General features: G+C 42.4%; 1 protein-coding gene and 1 pseudogene across 8 annotated transcripts in view; one reads left to right on the forward strand and one right to left on the reverse strand.

Moving 5' to 3' along the window:
* The window catches only part of ACSL3 (acyl-CoA synthetase long chain family member 3), a 73,722-nt gene that overhangs the window by 23,483 nt on the left and 29,252 nt on the right, over nt 1-20,987 (reverse strand). For 3 of the 8 annotated variants that reach the window (XM_028105102.2, XM_028105097.2, XM_028105099.2), the window contains one exon: nt 3,117-3,531. In XM_028105102.2, coding sequence (XP_027960903.1) covers nt 3,117-3,494 — 378 coding nt within the window. In that variant the 5' untranslated portion in view covers nt 3,495-3,531. Of the gene's footprint in view, nt 1-3,116; nt 3,532-3,658; nt 3,682-3,863; nt 3,993-18,219; nt 18,366-20,987 lie in introns of those variants that run through there. The other 5 variants (XM_088021539.1, XM_088021540.1, XM_028105101.2 and 2 more) reach the window with 4 other exon arrangements.
* LOC114210770 (PAT complex subunit Asterix pseudogene) lies at nt 18,121-18,771 on the forward strand (annotated as a pseudogene).

Consider the following 20,987-nt stretch of genomic DNA (forward strand, 5'->3'; position numbering starts at 1 on the left):
TTGTAGATACTGCTACACCACCAGCTGGCTTTTTTAATTTAAGGTTATTTTCAAATATGGAAACTATTAATGACGATACATTCATGGGAAACGCGCGTGCGCACCAGTTAGTAAGCACTCAGAGGAAGCCACACCAGCCCAGGCAACTCCACTCTTACCTAAGCACCAGTTGTGCAATGTCCCCTTTTTACTCTTGTATCAGAGCAGATGATGCTCCTGCCGCAATACAGTGGGTATAAACAAGAAACTAAAAGGGGGGGGGGGGGGAGCCTAGTTGTTTCTAACACCCAGCTGAGGTACCCACTGCCCAGTATGCAAACCACAGCTACCACAGCAACACAGACCAACAGAAACTCAAGTCACCCTCTTCTTGCATAAGGCTGACCGAAAACGTGCTTCATTTACTATACAGGAAACTAAAACTTTTACTTTCCCAATGAGCCTAATTTCAAATAGGAAGAATATAATATTTTCTATATCAGAATATAACCTATTCTGTAAAGACTTCCTCAAAAGTCTGATGAATCACAAATGCCAATTTGAAGGCCAATGTCAACAGGAGAAAGACGGAGAGTGAGATCCTGTAGACAGAAAAGGCTAAAGAGTTTTTTCACCTTCTAACTTTCCTATTTGAGTTCACATATTTCCTTGTTGAATAAACAATGACTACAACAAAGCCACCATGGGCAGGCAGGACAGGAAGGAAAAGGCCACATATGCAACCACACAACAGGGAAAAACACTTTCCGTGTGTACATTGTGTTATCTGGCCACATTTAAGGAACAACTGTGAAAGCTCGAGGATTTTGTCCTAATTACACTGATAAACTGAATTAAGAAGGAATTTCATATTTACCATACTGATCTCCTTTTTATATACTTGGAAGCTACTTTGTTGCTCTAAGTGCTGAATGAGGACTGAGAAATAGTGCCAGTCCCATAAAAAGCCTGTAACATGCAATTCTGGAGAAACACCTCCTGCTAACAGAGGATTTCTGTTATATATGCTGAGATTAAAAACAAGGGAACCCAATCTTTGAATTCAAATAGCATTAGACCAAGAAACAAAAATGAATGTTTTTAAGAGGAGGCATACGAGTGGAAAACTTTCGCACTCAAAAAGTGTAGTGTTTTTGGTATCTTTTATAACTACCAGATCCCTCAAAGATGAAATCAAGGATGGTATACCCTAAAAAGGAGCAAATATATATCACAAAAACTCAGACACCATTATGACATAATGTTTTGCAAGCTGTAATCTATAGGTTAGAGAAGAGTAAACAAACATGCTTAACTACATGACTTCAATTTCAATAAATGTGCTATTAACTCTCCAGACAGACCTTAAGTTAACAGAAAAAAGTTGATTCAAGTGAGGCAAAACTAGTCATCAAAAGAAACAGAGAATATGCCTTAAAAGTCGAAGGACCATATCATTTCCCCAAGCCACTTTTAAGACTGTAAGGAGGCACTGTTTATGTGACAGGCAAAGCAAGATAAACAAGGACAGTTTCAGGCAGAACAAGATACAAGATCACTCTATATAAAGGGGATGGACACTTACAGATTTTGTCGTCTACAATTAGAATAATGTGTTTTTAATTTCTAGGAGTTACTGGCGTTAACTTGCTTGCCATTTCCTTTACGTTTGAAAGAAAATGACTCTGGAATTTGTGTGTATGAGTGCCAAAATCAATGGGCCATTAAGTTAAATAACACCCCCCTGGTCCTGCAGTCACAGGAGAAGCTCTGAGTATTTCATTCCATGGTGTGATTATTTGAACATTCCTCTGAGACTTGAGAGTTCCTTCGTGACTAAAAGAAAAAAGGTGGCTGGAGTCAGGATGTAGTTGGAAAAAGGAAAGACAAAAACAACTTTGCCTACACACGTAATAAACTATAACCTGACAAATTATCAAAGATGATTACTGATCATCTTACTGCCTCTAAAAAATTTAATCTTCAATTTCTACCTACTGGAGCTTAGAAAACGGCTTCTAAGAGTCATGAATCCAAGTTCAAAAACAGCATTTTCGTGCCATTTCTATACTCACTATCCTTCATAACGTTACACTACCCCATGTCTTTGTAGTCACTCATATAATTTTGCCCACCCAATTCCCAAGACAAAAACTAGAGCATTTACACGAGACACCACAGCTGTTCTACGTGTGTGTGTGTGAGAGAGAAAGAGAAAGAAAGAGAGAGAGAGAGAGAGAGAGAGAGAGAGAGAGAGAGAGAATGTGTGTGTTTGTGTATGGAGCAAGACAACCTCAGGTCTAGGCCTGGCTTTACTACTTCTAGCTGGAATGTCCTTGCCTAAGTTAACCTATCTGGTGCCTCTGGGCCGTTATCTGCAAAATAACAATGATAAGACAAAGTCATAGCGTTATTTAAGTCTTAAGTAAGTTGGTACATGTAAAGAACTTAAAACAGCCTGGCTCATAAGAAATGCTAATGTAAATATCAGCAGTAATCATTATCTTCATCTTACAGATAAAGAAACTGAGGCAAATTTGTTAAATTACTTTTCCAAAGTCACACAGCTAACTAGTAGGTAGCAAAGCTGAGATCCAAACCTGTAGTCTGGATCTGGAATCTAGGTTCTTAACCACTATTTTATACTGCCTCTAAGGATGTCTTATCCCCTGTTTCAAATCAACAATGGCAACTGATATATAATGGTGAAGAGAAATTCTTAAAAAACTATGCAACTGCCACTACCAAAATACCAAGATATTAAGCACCCAATGGAACCTATGATAAAATCAGGAACAGCAGGCCTCCCATCTCAAAACCCAGAACCATCTCAAGCACACACAGGTGCTTGTGGGACCACCAGGAATACGGTTTCAGACCCAAAACTGCACTAGACATTTTATTCCAAGCCGTGGCAGACAACTCGGGTCAGGGGGCATTCTGGCCGGTCTGTGACAATTCAGAACAAATCCTTTGCAGGAGAGGACAGGAGATCAGAGCATGGTCCCCTGCCCACCCTGCTTCTCCTGCCACACCAGCCGCATCCGACAGCAGCAGGCTGCCCTTGTCCCTTGCTGCCATTTCTGAGAGAACATTTTACTCAGAAGAAAGACAACGGCAATTAAAGATCACCTTACCTTTTTAAAAATTTTTCCATTTGGCTGTACTTCATCTTCCTCATTTAAAATTTCACGTGTTCCCAACAGTCTTTTGTCCTTAAATTTGTTTTTTGCATACATAAAAACTTTATCTAGTGTATCACATCCAGGGTATAATACTGAAGCCAAACCATCCAAACTGTTAATAGATCTGTATGCAGACTCAGGTTTTGAATCTACAGGCTTTGCTTTAATTTTGTTTGCTTTTTCTTGTCTTGTCTCAAACAAAAAATAATATGGAATGTACGTTAAAACAGTATAAAGTGATATTAGAACATGTATGAAATACAAAAGAATGGGATTGATGGTCTGTTTTAGCTTCATGGTAGATGTTTTTGAAGATACGTGGTTATTCATAAGTGCTCAAAAAGTGGAATTAACGGATTTCCAGAATCTAGAAGGAAGGGGGGGAAAAAGATATTAGTTCAAAGTCATTTTAAAATAACTGTAAAGAAAAAAATCTTCATATTAGATAGGCAAATGAGGTTTTTTTCCCCAATCAAGCAGCCGATGGTACTGGCCTCCAGTGATGTCCAGTCCACTCCAATATGGTCGAGTGCGTCTCTTACAACCATCAGCAATGGAAATCACCACAGAGAGAGTTTCTACATCATTCTGTGAACAGGTGGCTTTTCCAACCTAACCCCAAGTGCCCACAAACACTTCCCAGTGGTGATGAGAGAGCAAGTCAGAAGACCGACATCAGAATCAAGACCAAGAATGTACCAATTTCCTGTTCATCCCTCAGGGATGGCAAGTGCTTTGCAGATACACCATTCTCCTCCCTCGTGGCCCCAGCAGCCTGTTCAATAATCATTGCATTCTTTCCCAGTGGACTCCATTCTCTCACTCTAGGCAGCAACAAGGAACTAGTTGTTGGTGAACAACATAGAATTCACTTCCTATGGTGGTATTTTTCAGTTTGGCCGGTTAAGTTGTGACGCAAGAAGGCAGTAAACTCTGGCCATTTCTACTTTGCATTCATCAGATTTACTGACAATCTCCTATGTGTTAGATCCTGTTCTAAGTACAGGAACTACAACAGTGAACAACAGTCTCTGTTCCTTCTCTCAGGGAGCCTACACATTCACTGGGAGAAGATGATGAACAAATGTACATATGCATGCCAGGTGATGGCAAATCCTCTGAGGAAAAATGAACCTGGGAAAGGGAAACACAAAGTGAAAGGGCAAGGTCGGAGAGACGCTCTAGTACAAGGGTGGTCCACAGGAGTCTCTCTGGCCAGGCATACCTGAGCAAAGACATACAAGAGGGAGAGTGGGCCATGTGCCTATCTGGGGGAAACTGAGCACTCCAGACAGAGGAAACGGACGGCCTTTGTGTGGTAGGTACGTAAATAATATTTGGGGGGGGGGGGGACTGAAGCAAACTACTAATTATTTAAACCAGCTCCAAATCCAGGGTTTTGATTTCTAGCATTCTCATCTCCTACCCTCACCTCCATATTGGAGAAATTCTATTCCAGGCACATGTGGCCAAGAAATGTGAGGAAACTCTACTGTAGGCACAGCAGGCCAAGAATACTTGGCCCATTTGTCCTTGCCTCGGCTTGCTCATAATGTTAACTGCAGAGAGACAGAAACTCCAAACAGGGAAGAGCAGAGGCGACAGCCGCAGGCCACGACCCCACTCACAGAACAGAGGACAAGCTGCTGTCCCTGCCCCTGGCTCTGAAGCAATGGCTTGCAGGTTCTACACAGTCCAAGGCAGGCTGTAAGAACAGACAGCCCCTCAGCAATCCCTAAGTGGACTGACTTTAGTTGGAACAGAGAACAGGGAAGCTCAAGCCACGTGGCACTATGGAAAACAATGGAGACTTTGGCGATGAGCAATTAAGACGAGGCTGGTAGTTCCATGATAGTAACAAGGAAAAGAGTAGACCAAACAGAAGTTTAACAGAATCAGAGAAAAGAGAAAAGAATAAGAGGTCTTCTAGAGTCAGGGCAGCTCAAAGACTGGCCTCAACCCCTACAAAGGCCATCTAACTTAACTGAATCACACTGTGGGGCAATTTATGGCCGAGGGCTCGAATACAATTAACGCCATCAGCTATCAGTGGAGAATAATTACTGGGTGTGAACCAACAGAGGCCGACTTAGCAGTTTAACAAGGAGATCAGAGAAAGAAATGGTCCAAAGTCCTACTAAAACCATGCTGTCATCCCCTAAAGAGGGCACTTCAAGGGAACCCTGTGTGTTCCCAAGCCTGTGCCCACTGAGGAGCAACATCAAAGGATGCACACTGGTGGGGGGGGGGGTAATGTGTGTGTAAAATGCATTGAAACAGGCCAACCAAGTCACTAAACAAATAGACAAGCAAGTAACACAAGAAGCCAGGGATATGGGGAGGGGGGGAATCAGCACTAAGAAATGCTATAAAAGATCTTAAATGTGCAGTTTAAACAAAAAATTGAGGCATGCAGATAAAGGAAGACCCAAACACAGGAGGAGAAAGCTGGCAAAAGAAATCATCCTTGAGAGGGCCCAAATGTCAAGACTCAGACAAGACATCAAAGCAGCTATTATAAACATCTTCAAAGAACTACAGGAAAATATGCTTAAAAATTTAAAAGTCCGGGGACGCTTGGGTGGCTCAGTCAGTGAAGCGTCTGCTCAGTCACGATCCCAGGATCCTGGATCGAGCCCCGTATCAGGCTCCTTGCTCAGCAGCGAGCGAGCCTGCTTCTCCCTCTCCCTCCGTTCCCCCTGCTTGTGTGTTCTTTCTCTCCCTGACAAATATTTTTTAAAAATTAACAAATAAGATTAACATTTAAAAACACACACACACACACACACACACACACTAAAAGTCCAGGGGCTCCTGGCTGGCTCAGTTGGTAGAGCGTATGACTCTTGTTCTCAGAGTTGTGGGTTCAAGCCCCACCATGGGTGTAGAGATTACTTAAAAGTAAAATCTTTTAAAAAAAAATTGTTTTGGGGCACCTGGGTGGCTCAGTCGTTAAGCATCTGCCTTCGGCTCAGGTCATGATCCCAGGGTCTTGGGATCAAGCCCCACATTAGGCTCCCAGCTCGGCAGAAAGCCTGCTTCTCCCTCTCCCCCTGCTTGTATTCCCTCTCTCACTATGTCTTTCTCTGTCAAATAAATAAATAAACCTTTTTAAAAAAATTGTTTTAAGTCCAATGTTGCAATTTTACAAGATAAAGATTACCTCCAAATTTGCCCATCCACAGCTGGTGAGAAGTCAGGACTCCCAACTAATCCCCGGGTTCCGTTCACCATTTCATGCTGTTTTCTCTGACATGTATTATGCAGTACTTTGGAAAAAAAAAGAGTCCGGGGAAATCTAGATTTGTGCCATTAAGGGCATGGGGAGCCACTGAAGGTTTCTATATAGGAAAATGACACCATGAAAACAAATGATCCTACTACTTCTAAGACATCAGAGCCGCAGGGAAATAGAGGTATTTTAATAACTCAGGAGAATGATGTAATCTCATGTAGTAATCTCCCTGAAATTTAATTTCATATATCTGTGCTTTGAATTTAAAAATAATGTTGTAATAAAAAGACTTTTATCTGCAGGTGATGACTGTATAAGATGATGACGGTATAGAAAATCCCCAAGAATCCACTAAAAAAACAGAACAGTTCAGCAGAAGTTGCAGGATGGAAGACAAATATACAAAAAAATCAACTGTATTTCTATACACTAGCAATAAAACAATTATATTTACAACATTATCAGAAATAATACTTAAGCAACCCTCTCGGGTCCCTCCTCCCAAGGAGCTTTGTACTATCACTTTGCTGTTACTCAGTAAGCGGTGCTCTGCTGCCCACCACTGTCTGGTCCACCGTTGAAAAAAAAGACTACTTAGGACGAGACAACAAGAAGTGTAAAATTTGTACCGTGAAAACCATAAAACATTAAAGGTATTAAAGATCTAAATAAGTAGAAAAACATCCCATTTATGGATTGTAAGACTTACTACCATTAAAAATGACAAAGTTCTCCGGGCGCCTGGGTGGCTCAGTTGGTTAAGCGACTGCCTTCGGCTCAGGTCATGATCCTGGAGTCCCTGGATCGAGTCCCGCATCGGGCTCCCCGCTCAGCGGGGAGTCTGCTTCTCCCTCTGACCCTCCCCCCTCTCATGTGCTCTCTCTCTCTCATTCTCTGTCTCAAATAAATAAATAAAATCTTTAAAAAAAAAATGACAAAGTTCTCCAAATTGATGTAGAGATTCAGCACAATCCTTACCAAAATCTCTACTGGTTTTTATACAGAATTTTGTAAGCTGATACTGAAATTTACATGGAAATTCAAAGTAGCCAAGAACAGCCAAAACAATCTTGAAAAAGAACCAAGTTGGAGGGCTCATACATCTCAATTCCAAAACTTAGTACAAAGTAATAGTAATCAAGACAGGGTAGGGTGCCTGGGTGGCTCAGTTGGTTAAGCGACTGCCTTCGGCTCAGGTCATGATCCTGGAGTCCCGGGATCAAGTCCCACATCGGGCTCCCTGCTCAGCGGGGAGTCTGCTTCTCCCTCTGACCCTCTCCCCTCTCATGCTCTCTCTATCTCATTCTCTCTCTCAAATAAATAAATAAAATATTTAAAAAAAAAAAAAAAAGACAGGGTAGTACTAGCAAAAGGATGGGGGGGGGGGAGAAGGGAGATTCAGAATAGTTGACACCACATCATCTGAACAAGCACCCAAAGCAGCAGGTGTTCATCAGGGAACCATCGGCCACTAAGTAGAGCAGGGTGGGAGTGAGGAGATGAGAGCAGGGCGCTGAAGTCAAACTGCTGGTGAGGAAACTTCATTTGCATTTGAATGCACACCGCATCCCAGTGTTTTAGAAAATAACATTATGCTAAAGGCAGCAGGAACCAGACGGGAGGCAATCAGATAAGAGAAAGTAGAGAGAATCCTTTACTCCTAGGAGTAAGGTGGCTAAGGTGTGGGGCCCAAGCCGACAGCTAGGATTTCCAGCTCCCAACTGCCCAGACGGTGGCAGCAGCAGCTACTCCTCCAGTCCTCCCCAGCAGCCAAAATCTGTCTTATAGAGCGCAGGGGCTTCGGTATCCAAGTCCTGGAGAATAAAGGCACGAATCAGAGGAGCTGCAGTGAAAGAAGGTAAAAGAGTGTGGGTGCCTTCAACCGAGACAGAAATGTAAGCAGTAGCTGATCAACAGTGGGACGGCTGGGGAAAGGAGATGAATACAAGTCTTGAAACTGAGGAGTGTGAGATGCCTGTGAGTCATCCAAATATATAAGCTGTGAAGAATAAGAGGGATCAGAGCTAGAAGCACACATTTTAGAGCCATAATCAGAGAAAGGATGAAAAGGTAGGAAATCTCCAGGGGTGCCTGGGTGGCTCAGTCGGTTAAGCATCTGCCTTCGGCTCGGGTCATGATTCCGGGGTGCTGGGATCGAGCCCCATGTCAGGCTCCCTGCTCAGCGGGGAGTCTGCTTCTCCCTCTGCCTCTGCCTCTCCCCCTGCTTGTGCTCTCTCTGTCAAATAAAGAAATCAAATCTTTAAAAAAAAGAAAGAAAGAAAAGGTAGGAAATCTCCAAAATCAAGTTCAAGGACAGAAAACTTTGGAGGGAAACCAAAGCCCAGACTGAGCAGGAAAATCCCACCGGCAAGACCAATAAAAGCAGAACCCCGAGAAGGCAGTGCTGCGAGGCCAAGGGTTGGGAGAGCCAAGGGGAAGCGTTCAGTAGCACCAAATGCAGCCTACATGTACCAGCCACATGCAATTACGACATTTCATTTTTCTAAAAGTCTTCTAAAAGACTCTACCCTTTTCTAAAACAAGGTAAAGTACAAACCTCTGGCCAACTGCATTTGCTGAAGGGGCTGTGGAAAATCTAGAGAATCAGTAAATAGTCACGGTGCTCTATTATGTTGCCTCATCTTACAGTGAGCATCACCTTTCAGAAAGCAAACCTCAACAATTAAATCTGTTCATTATTTCCTTCACGACTTCTAGGTTTACAGTCCATGTTAAGGCCTCATCCATACCAGGGTTAAACTAATGGTCTCCAATATTTTTTCTAGTATTTGCATAATTTTTACATTTAGAACTTTAATCAATATGGAGTTTATTTTTCTATACTGTGTAAGGAAGAAAGTTAACTTTTGCTTTCAGATGAACTACCTGAACTGCTTATTAAATAAACCACCCTTTTCTCGATTAACCAAAATGTCATCTTCAATAGTTAAGTCCTCGTTCACAACTGGATCTGTTTCTAGACATGATTCTGTTCCTTGGATCGGTCTACTGCTTTGCCATGCCTCCAAACACAGATTTACAGCAGTGCTGCTCAACTGTGATCCATAGACCAATCACATCCAGAATTACCATAGAGAGTATTTAAACAGGAGACTCTTCAGACATGTCATCCCCCTTCCTTACCTCCCCAATATCTATAAATTGAAAACTCTAATAGCAGACTCATTTTTTAAACAGCAACCATGTAAATTTATGTACAGTGTTTGAGACCTACTCCACATGCATGTTTTTCAAATTTTTCTTATCAATTCTTTTTTGAAGAGTTAACATTTGTTTGGTGAAACAATTTGAAAATCAAAAGGAAAACAAGACTCGGGGAAAAAATAATACATGACAAAATATACAAAGAGCGCTTATAAATTTAAAAAAATCAAGCAACACATAGGAAAAAGAATTTGTACAGAGAAGCTATAAAAGAGAAAAACACACAGATCGTTTATCCAAATAGACAGTATGTTCTCCTTAAACTTAGAATTAAAATTAAAATGAAGCCTTACCGATTTTCATCCAATAGTTCCACTACTAATGACTTAAAGACTGCAATATCCAGAGTCCGTTAAGCCATCTTGCAGTACTTAAAACCCACATACAAACCCACACTCAGAACTCTATTCTACAGAAAAGCAAGTGCATATTAAGTACATATGAATAAGGACTCAATCATTCGTTTATTTCTCAATCATTTATTGAACACAGAATTCACACCAATTACTCTTGTGGATGACTGAGTCACAGTCATGAACAAAACACAAAACAGACCACGAACAAGTAACTAAATACCGTAAGGTTGGAACAGCTACAGAGACACGTGCGCAGGCTCAATGAAATAAACAACAGTGGGGTGGTGGGGTGGTGGGGTGGTGGGGTGGTGGGGTGGTGGGGTGGTGGGGTGGTGGGGTGGTGGGGTGGTGGGGTGGTGGGGTGGTGGGGTGGTGGGGTGGTGGGGTGGTGGGGTGGTGGGGTGGTGGGGTGGTGGGGTGGTGGGGTGGAGAAGGCTGTTGCTTTAGGAAGGTAAAAAAGAATGCATGTCACGGGTTGCCTGGGCGGCTCAGTAGGTTAAGTGTCTGCCTTTGGCTCAGGTCATGATCCCAGGGTCCTGGGATGGAGCCCAGCAACTTAGGGTTCCCTGCTGGGGGAGGGGCAGCTTCTCCCTCTGCCGCTCCCCCTGCTTGTGCTCTCTCCCACACACTGCGCTCTCTCTAATAAAATCTTTAAAAGGAAGGAAGGGAGGGAGGGAGGCAGGAAGAGAGGGAGGGAGAAAGGAAAGGAAGGAGAAAGGAAAGGAAGGAGAGCGGGAGAGAAGAAGGGAGGGAGGAAGGGAAGGAGGGAGGGACGGGAAAGAGAGGGGAGGAGAGGGGAGGGGAGGGGAAGGAGAACTCCTGTCAGGTGTTACAGGAGCGGACAAGGAGAGAAAGCCACAGGGGTATCTGGGAGAAGAGCATTCCAGGCTGAGCCCAGCAGGATGCGGGATGGGGAAAGAGGAGGGCAGAGAGGACACGGTGAGAAGACTGGGTCCAGATCCCAAAGGGCCTGGGGACCACTATGAGAACTGTACTGACCTGAGTGAAATCATCTGACCGACCATCAAAAGGCCAACTCTGGCTGCTGCAGGAGCAAGGAGACTAGCTAGCTAGGAGCCTCTGCAGGGATCGGGTGTAAGATGACGAGGTCTCAGACCAGAATGAGGATGAAGCAGTGAGAAGGGACCCTAATCTGACTCTGTATTGAAGGTACAGCCTTATGTAGAGTGAGAGAGAAAGAGGGGTCAAGGTGTTTGGCTTGAGATAATGAAAAACCACTCAGCTGCAGGAGGAACAGGTTTCACTGAAGGCAACTCAGAACAGTGATAGTATTTTCGACCATGAGACTAGCTGGCATGGCCAAGGGCGCGAGAAGTGCAAAGAGCAGATCCTGGGCAGATCAAAACTGAGAGTCCTGGGGCATGACAGAAGGGGTCGGTGTTAACAGAGGAAAATCAGAAGGGTAGAGTCACAGGAGGAGCACAGCTCTACACATTACCTACAAGTCAACAAAGACGAGGACTGAAATGTGAATCGAAGCCTCAGTGAGAGGAGACCGCACACTCATCAGGACGGCTACTAGCAAAAAAAAAAAAAAAAAAATGAAGTAACAGTCCTGGCAAGGAAGGTGGAAGTGGAAAACTGGACCCTTAAGCTTTGCTGGTGGGAATGTGGAATGGTCCAGTGGCTACTGAAAACAGTATGGCAGTTCCTCAAAAAATTAAACACAGAATTACCAGATGATCCAGCAACTGTACTTCTGGGTGTATTTTCAAAGGAACTAAAAGCAGGGGCCCAAACAGGTATTTGTACATCAAGCTTCATAGCAAAGTTATTCACAATAGCCAAAAGGTGAAAGCAACCCAAAATGTCCACTGGTGGGTGAATAAATAACAAAATGTTGATAGAGCCACACAATGGAATTACTCAACCTTAAAAACGAATGAAGTTCTGATAGTTCTAATACATATTACAATGTGTATGGATCTTGAAAACATGACACGAAATAAGGCAGACACAAAAGGACAAATACATAATTCCACCCTCTATGAGATGCATAAAGACAGCTAGACTGGTGATTGCCAGGGGCTGAGGGGAAGGAGGGTTGGCAAGATGTGCTTAATGGGTACAGAGTTTGGAATGGCAGGAGAGTTCTGCAGATGGATAATGGAGACAGTTGCACAACAATGTGAAATCTACTTAATGCCAATGAACTGGGCACTTAAAGATGGTTATGCTGGTAAATTTTGTTACGTATATTTTACTACAATAAAAAAAAAGTGTGAAGGTCATTGTTGACCTCGAAAATAGCCATGTAAGTACTACAGCCCAACTGGAGAGAGCTTAGGAAAGAACAGTAGGAGCACTCTAAAGAGGAAGAGAGAAATGGATACTGCGACAGGACAAAGCATTCTTTTGTTTTCAAAGAGACAGTTATAAAGTGTCTGCATACTGATGGCTCGGACCCCAGTGGAGGAAAGAAAAAGATTATACCCAAGAGAGGGTGTGACACAGCGTCCAAGCGAAGAGGTTGGCCGTACATAGGAACAGGGACACAGATGCATGTGGGTGGTACCAGGAGCTAGTAGAAAATTGAGTGCTTCTATTTTCTCAGAGTAATAGGAAGAAAAATCACTGACTGAGAGAGGAGGAAAGGAAGGTATTAGAAAATTAAGTAGAAAGAAAGTATTAAATACTCATCTGAGAGAACAGGAAAATAGGAGACAGTAGAATCACCTGACCGCTCAAAAGGCCCACCTGAAGTCCGAGTGCTGGATGTAAAGGGAGACCCATCGAGCTGGTTGTGTACTTCCCAGCCAAGTTCAACTGGTAGAGCAGACATGGGAACCAGGCAGAGAGCTGAATTAACTAAGGAAAGGGTTTTACCAGGCAAGTTCCAGAACAAAACATGGGAGGGGGCGGAAGACAAGGGAATGAAGACTACTTCCGTGACTGATCAGGGAGATTTAAGTTGAGGAAAGGAGGATGGCCCATAAGGAGGGAAAGGGTTTGTGAAAAGGAGATAGGATCAATGCATTCAGATCCTGTGTGGTGACAGATTGTTGGGTTAAGGTACTAAAAGAGAGTAAAATGGAACCGCAGGAGGTGATGGTCTGAGTAGAATGCTTTGAAGCTGGTTTGTAGAAGGCATACAGCTATTGTTCATGGAGAGGTCCAGGTTGTAACCAGGGAGAAACAGGTAGCAAAGGCAGGCTGGGGTATGACAGCATTTAAGGACAGGAGGTCAAGAAATACAAAGACCATAGTATTGGAAAAATATTGAAACCACTAAGAATCATGACAGGACAGAAGCAGAGTCACAGAAAACTTGATGTTCAAATATTTCAGGAACAGGGAGACAGACGACTGCCCCGAGAAGGAACAGGAGGCAGTACAATCTAGAGGCAAAGCTCGGAGGCCATGCCAGTACTGTTTCAGAGGCAAAAAACTGTTAAAGTAACAAGACTAGGCCCAAGATGGAGTGATTCATGCTAAGACCCAAGTCAACAAACCAAAACTTAAGTTTCCATGGTTACCTGGCAGAGAAAAGGAAGACGCAGGTCAACCAATCAGCGCTTGCCCACGAAGCATATGCTCCATCTAAGGAATTTAACCCTGCTTTCACCAATCAGCAAGTGTCCAGTATAACTTCCTTGTTCCTGCTCACTTTGATCTATAAAAACCTCACCTTTGGAGTTCTTTTCTATTTACCAGACTGGATGCTGCCTGATTAATGAATTGCTGAATAAACCCTACTACATCGGTAAACTGTCCATGGAAAACATTCAACAACTGAAAACAAAATGATCGAAATCAATCAAAGAATAGCTGAAGAACATATACAGTATGGACAATAATGCAAACATTAAAAACTAGTTATATGTACTTGCAATTGACCTGAAAGGACTTCCATGTACCTTGCTAATTCTTAAAAGGAAAAAAAAAATGTATATACAGTCCTGCATGGTTTTATGTCTGACAACAGTATGGACAAGTCAAGGTTTTTAAGCAATTATTTCTAAATATTTATATGGGGCTACAATGGGTCAAAGTACATTAATTTTCCACCATGAAAAATATAAAAATTTCTGGGAACACCTGGGTGGCTGACTCAGTTAAGTGTCTGCCTTCGGCTCAGGTCATGATCTCAGGGTCCTGGGTCAGGCTCCCTGCTCAGCACATAGCGGGCTTCTCCCTCTCCCTCTGCCTCTGCCACTCCCCCTGCCTGTGCACACACACATACCCTCTCACTCAAATAAATAAAATCTTTTATATATATATATATATTTGAGAGAGAGCGAGTGAGCACACAAGTGGGGGGAAGGGGCAGAGAGAGCAGGACAAGCAGACTCCCCACGTGGAGCCAGATGTGCAGCTTGATCCAGGAACCCGAGATCATGACCGGAGCCGAAGGCAGACATCTGACTAACTGAGCCACCCAGGCACCCCTCAAATAAATAAAATTAAAAAAAGAAAAGAATATAAAAATGTCCATCTTTACCATACTCTCAGAATTGCTAATTAAAATAACAAGTTGAGTCAAGTTTAACAACATTAAAAGAAAATGACCCATCATTATTTACACAATGATAGATGAGCAAGTATCTCAAAAAGTGAAATTGTGTGATTATGACTAGCTAGACTCAAACACGTGTATGTAAATGGTCCATTTTGTTAGGTCAAAAGAAATTATTTACATCTTGCATCTTTTAATTAAGCAAGTCGTTTTAAATCATAATGATCAAGTTTAAGGAAAATCCTTCCCTGAGTGGCCTCTACTACTTAAAAGGAAGAACACAGGACACCTGGGGCATAAGAGAAGGAGGTGGTAGAGGAGGAAGGGCAGATAAAATTTTGCATAATTGTCAGAAAGCTGAGGGCAGGAACTGAAATAACTGTTCAAAGTAATACAGATTAACGCCCACCTACAAATCTCCCTCAAATAACACACTTAGGGGACATACGAAATTCTCATGTTAGGATAAACTTTTAGTTTTTAAATAGTTACTACAGGAGTATTATTACCATAGTCATACAACCTATGTTAACTCCCACTTTTTTTAAATGCCAAAGGGGGGAGCTGCAAATCATATGAAAAACTTCCACAGACAACATGTGTTTCAGTAACAGGAAAACTGTAAATGCCTGTACTGTGGGGGAGGGGGAAACCAGTAGGTTGCCACAGGGATCATGTTCATGCTAATATATTAAAAGGGTCTACCTGCTTAGATCTGGTTGCAGCTATCTAAACAGAAACTTCAAGAACCTCACAGGCACAGGAGAGATACAAAACAGTAGTATTTCAATCCATTAATCTCCCTGAGCTGGAGGACTGAACAAGGGAAATGGGAGTCTGGCTCAGAACTGGAGACTTCTGTGATGTCTACAGGAAGGAAGAGGCCAGTAACACCAGTACATTACTCTGCTACGACAGTAGGTCTTTCTGCCCCCCTCCCACTCCCAGCCAAAATACCACCTGAAAAGCTCCACTTCCAGAGCAGGGCAGAAACCCAAAACTTGGATTCTTCTACAGATCCACTGGGAGCAGAGAGAATACCCAGGAAAGAGAAGAGGCAATGAGAAAATGCTCCAGAGGGGTATCTAGAGTCTCCACAATTTATTTATTGATTAACTTGCCCATTACCCATTCTTATTTCCTCCTGTGTTTTCCTTGTAGCCTACAACACCCAAACATGCATCAGCACTATGTAACTTCGTATCTGGGGGGAAAAAATACAGTTTAGCATGTCACCTCTAATGAAGTACAAATAAGTGGACTGCACAGGGATGGATACCAAGGAATCTGTAAGATGTGCCTAGAATTTTTCACCAAGCTTGCAATAAATGGGAAGCAATTCTGAGTACCAATAATGTAAGCACTCTGTAGAGAGCTTTGTATCACCTCTGTAAAAAAAAACAAAAACAAAAAAAACTAATTTCAAACAGATCATGCTCAAAGGTACTTAGAGTTAAAAAAAAATGAGGTGGAGGGCGCCTGGGTGGCTCAGTTGGTTGGGTGACTGCCTTCGGCTCAGGTCATGATCCCGGAGTCCCGGGGTCGAGTCCCGCATCGGGCTCCCTGCTCGGCAGGGAGTCTGCTTCTCCCTCTCCTGCTCCCCCTGCTTGTGCTCTCTCTCTCTCATTCTCTCTCTCTCAAATGAATGAATAAAATCTTTAAAAAAATGAGGTGGAATTTTAACCTATGTGTTTGACTCCCACCCAAGCTTTTTAATTTCTCCACAGTCCCTAAACTCTAGGGTTAATATTTTATTGTTAAAAAGAAAAAAACTAAAGAGTCCTTCACAACTTTAGAGACAAGACACTCCTTTCCACAAAAGTCACGTTCTACACAAACCAAAAGAATTCCTGAAAAATTATCTAAATTACTTGTTTTGAAATAGGAAACTGAGTCAAGAAGGGCAAAAAGAAAGATGTCTTTCCCAGACTGGGCTCTAATGAGTTGTAATGAGAAAATTCAACTAGCAACTATGATTTGCTATCAGGAAAAAGTTTCTTTAGAGGCAAGTCCCTGGCTCTGATGAACATGCTCACTTCTAGGCTTCCCAAGACTAAAACCGTAATAGAAATATGAATACATATCTGGCTCAGGAGAATGGTTTAAAACATTTACTATATGTATGTGCTGCTCCCCCCCCCAAAAAAGAAAAGTAAAATATTTTAAAAAGACAGACTCCACCACAGGAGCTTTTCCTAATTCTTACAAATATCAACATAAATCTTATTTATTAGTTTGCCTCAGTACTGCATAATATGATGGTTCTCACTCTTCCTTTACTGGAGGAAACACAAAGAATTTGTCCTTTCTAAAACTCCAAATATTAACACAGTGCTTAATAACGCTGGAAATTTCAACTCTGACCCCACAGTTGTTACTGCTCTTTGACTTTATTAGACTGTATGGCTGAAAATTGATGCCATTTATCCATGTAAGTACTTCCTTAATATAACAAATAAAGAGGTTAAGAAATTCTGTACCAGGGCGCCTGGGTGGCTCAGTTGGTTAAGCGACTGCCTTCGGCTCAGGTCATGATCCTGGAGTCCTGGGATCAAGTCCTGCATCGGGCTCCCTGCTCAGCAGGGAGTCTGCTTCTCCCTCTGACCCTCCCTCCTCTCATGTGCTCTCTCTCTCTCTCTCACTCTCTCTCAAATAAATAAAATCTTTAAAAAAAAAAAAAAAGAAAAGAAAAGAAATTCTGTACCAGAAAGTCTACTTAAAGCATTGTTAGAGGCTTGAGTCATATTATCATCTGAATCAGATTAACTTCCAAATTCACAACTAGAAAATTTTATGAGGAAATAATGGTTATGTCCTTTTCTTTTTAAGAAAACTACTAGGCTTGTTTGTTCTAACCAGAGGAAATGAAATTTTGGCCCTGAAGACCTATTTGAAGGGAGGAAGGGGAAAGGAGAGAAAGAGGAAGGGAGGAAAATTCAGCAACTCTTTACCATAAACGTATTTACATTAAAAATTGGAAAGCAGCTGAAAGAGCCAACTCACTTTATATAATTAGTTATTCACTGTAATTTTTAAACTTTTTCAATCCTTTTATTATAATACTTGAAATAACAATAAGACTGGAATATTCTCTTTGAACCACAAATATACTCCCCTGACTTCCCTAACCCTGACTGAGACATATTCTTTAAAAATCTACTTTTCGGGTGCCTGGGTGGCTCAGTTGGTTGAGCGACTGCCTTCGGCTCAGGTCATGATCCTGGAGTCCTGGGATCGAGTCCCGCATCGGGCTCCCCGCTCAGCGAGGAGTCTGCTTCTCCCTCTGACCCTCTTCCTTCTCGTGCTCTGTATCTCTCATTCTCTCTCTCTCTCAAATAAATAAATAAAATCTTTAAAAAAAATTAAAAAAATAAAAATCTACTTTTCATCCCACCTTCCTTTTCTACAAGCCAAATTTCTTTTTAAAAAGTGTTGAGGGGCGCCTGGGTGGCTCAGTCGGTTAAGTGTCTGCCTTTGGCTCAGGTCATGATCCCGGGGTCCTGGGATCAAGTCTCGCGATGGGCTCCCTGCTCCATGAGGTAGCCTGCCGCTACCCCTGCTCCTTCCTTCTTTCTCTCTCCCTCTCTCTCTGACAAATAAATAAATCTAAAAAAATCTTTTAAAAAAATGAAAACTTAAAAAAATTAAAAAGTATTGGGAAGAGGCTCGACCTCCGACCCGCCATGTCCACCAACAATATGTCGGACCCACGAAGGCCAAAGTGCTGAGGTACAAGCCCCCGCCGAGCGAGTGTAACCCGACCTTGGACGACCCGACGCCGGACTACATGAACCTCCTCGGCATGATCTTCAGCATGTGCGGTCTCATGCTCAAGCTGAAGTGGTGCGCTTGGGTGGCTGTCTACTGCTCCTTCATCAGCTTTGCCAACTCCCGGAGCTCTGAGGACACTAAACAGATGATGAGTAGCTTCACGCTGTCCATCTCTGCCGTGGTGATGTCATATCTGCAGAACCCTCAGCCCATGACGCCCCCCTGGTGATGTCATCCTAGGACTACTCTGTACACCTTCCCCCAGGCCTGGCCCCTGGCTGTTCAGCCTCTGCCCTCAGCTGCTGTCCTGGGCTTCCCTGAATGAGGTAGTCTCAGGACTCACAGCTGGATGGAGGGAACCTGACCCTTTACCTGGGATTCCACTTCTGCTGGGCAGAGCAGAATACCCTAGGCCTACCCCTCCTGCCTGCCTTTCCCACCCTGCCTGCTGCTGGGGGAGATGCTGTCCATGTTTCTACGTGTATCCACTCGTTTTTTTGTTGAAACCAGTTAATTATTAATAAAGTTTTGCATTCTGGCAAAAAAAAAATTAAAAAGTATTGTCTTGAATGAAATCAAATAGGAAACAATTTAAGCAAGGGAATTTATAGGTTTCTCAGCTTGATACAGAATAGGGTTTTGGCGGGGGGGGGGGGGGGGGCTAAATTTGTTGTTCTTGTTGCTACCATACAGTGCATTACTGGTTTCTGGAGTAGAATTCAGTGATTCATCACTTACATACAATACCCAGTGCTCATCACAACAAATGCCCTCCTAAATGCCCATCACCCATCTAGCCCATCCCCCACCCACCTCCCTCCATCAACCCTCAGTTTGTTCTCTATCTTCAGGAGTCACTTATGGCTTGTTTCCCTCTCTTTTTCAGAAAAGGAGTTTTAAACATGCATACACAAAACACATGCATAAAAATACATATATACTAGTCTTGGCTCTGCCACCAGTTACTATGAGACCTTGTCTAAGTCAATAAATTGTAATTTTCTCATCATTAATGATGATGGAATTCACTTAAATCTATTTTAAGACTAAATTGTACTGATGCCAAGCGCTCCCAAATCAATTTTGGAGTACTGACAACCACCAGACACTGAAGAAGTAAATGACCAGAGGAACCCATTTCTATCCCTGTCTTCTATACAAAACACTCTTCCCCCTTGGTGGAGGGTGGGGGGTGGGCAGGCAAGAGTTCCCACGCTTTAAAAAAAGGGGGGGGTAGGGCGCCTGGGTGGCTCAGTTGGTTAAGCGACTGCCTTCGGCTCAGGTCATGATCCTGGAGTCCCGGGATCAAGTCCCACATCGGGCTCCCTGCTCAGCAGGGAGTCTGCTTCTCCCTCTGACCCTCTTCCCTCTTGTTCTATCTCTCATTCTCTAATAAATAAATTTTAAAAATTAAAAAAAAAACTCAATAGGAAGATTTCTAAGGTCCATTTCTAAAATTCTAACATTTTCCAGTCAGATCAGACTGTCTCCATAGTGGGCAAATGAACAGGTCCAAGAAGGGAGTAAGGAAAACCTTTACTTCCTTTTCATTTTGAATCATGTGAATCCATTATTTTAACAACAGCAAAAATACTTTTTTAACATATAGTCGAAAGACAATATGGACAGTCTGTGAGAATGTGCCAGTGTTTCACAGACTGATCCAACAAAGATAGAATGGGCTCATCTCTGGGTTAAATTTCCTGCCAAGTACAAAACTGCTTCAAACCAACCAACACACACACACACACACACACACACACACACACACACACACACACACACACACACCAGTTTTAATGCACTGAGCAAAATATGATTTCATACATTCATCCTGACCTCTTGCATCTCTACCCACATAACTAAAAGAACCAAGAGTCAAGTACTGCTAGATGGTACATTTATTTAAGCAGATAAATGTATAAAGCCTAAGGTCTACATAAAAAAGCAGCTAAGTGATCTTTTTATACATCAGAATGTCCCTTCACTCTTAACTGGGGACAGTCAGGCTTAACAAATAAAAACAGAAGATAGCCAGTTAAATTTGAATTTCAGATAAACAATGAACAAATTTTAGTGTATGTAAGTCCCATACATATATATCAAACATGTAGTAAAAAAATTATTCAATGTTTATCTGAAATTCAGATTTAACTGAGTGCCTTATGTTTTATATGGCAACCCTAATCCCATCCCCAGGCCACCACCAAGTGTGACAATTATTAGGAATGACCAACCACTCTGGGTTGCCTCACACTTTGGGGTTTCCCAAGACACAGGACTTTCAGTACTAAAACCAGGAAAGTTTTAGGCAAACCTGTCACCCTACAATTAACCATCTCATGGAATAAGCATATTGTAGCCTGGATTCTACCACTAGTTAATTTTGATCTTTCGTTTATGAAACAATTTTTCTGTCTATTTTCCCATGTCTGTCATCGTCTGTCATCATTTATCTAACGCATAAAATTTAAAGTGAGGATAAAATGGATGCAGCAAGTAATAAAAAGACTCTGGAAAAATGCAAAGGTGCTATAAATGCTAGTTATTAGTATAGTTGGTTTGGGTACAAAGTTCTGTTTATGCAAAATTTCAAAGCGGTTTTACCTAGTTTTATTTACATACTTTATATAATCTACCGAAGGTACTATTACTTGCAACACTAGTTTGACTGCATATAAAAACGTTCAATAGACTTGCTCCTTTTAGAACTGTGGCAATAAGCTCTTGGTGTGATGCTGGCCTCCCCACTTACTCAC

This window comes from Eumetopias jubatus, unplaced genomic scaffold, assembly GCF_037043125.1.
Source record: "Eumetopias jubatus isolate StellerSeaLion01/CBP00866 unplaced genomic scaffold, mEumJub1_p1.0 scaffold_3, whole genome shotgun sequence".
In the NCBI taxonomy this organism is placed as follows: Eukaryota; Metazoa; Chordata; class Mammalia; order Carnivora; family Otariidae; genus Eumetopias; species Eumetopias jubatus.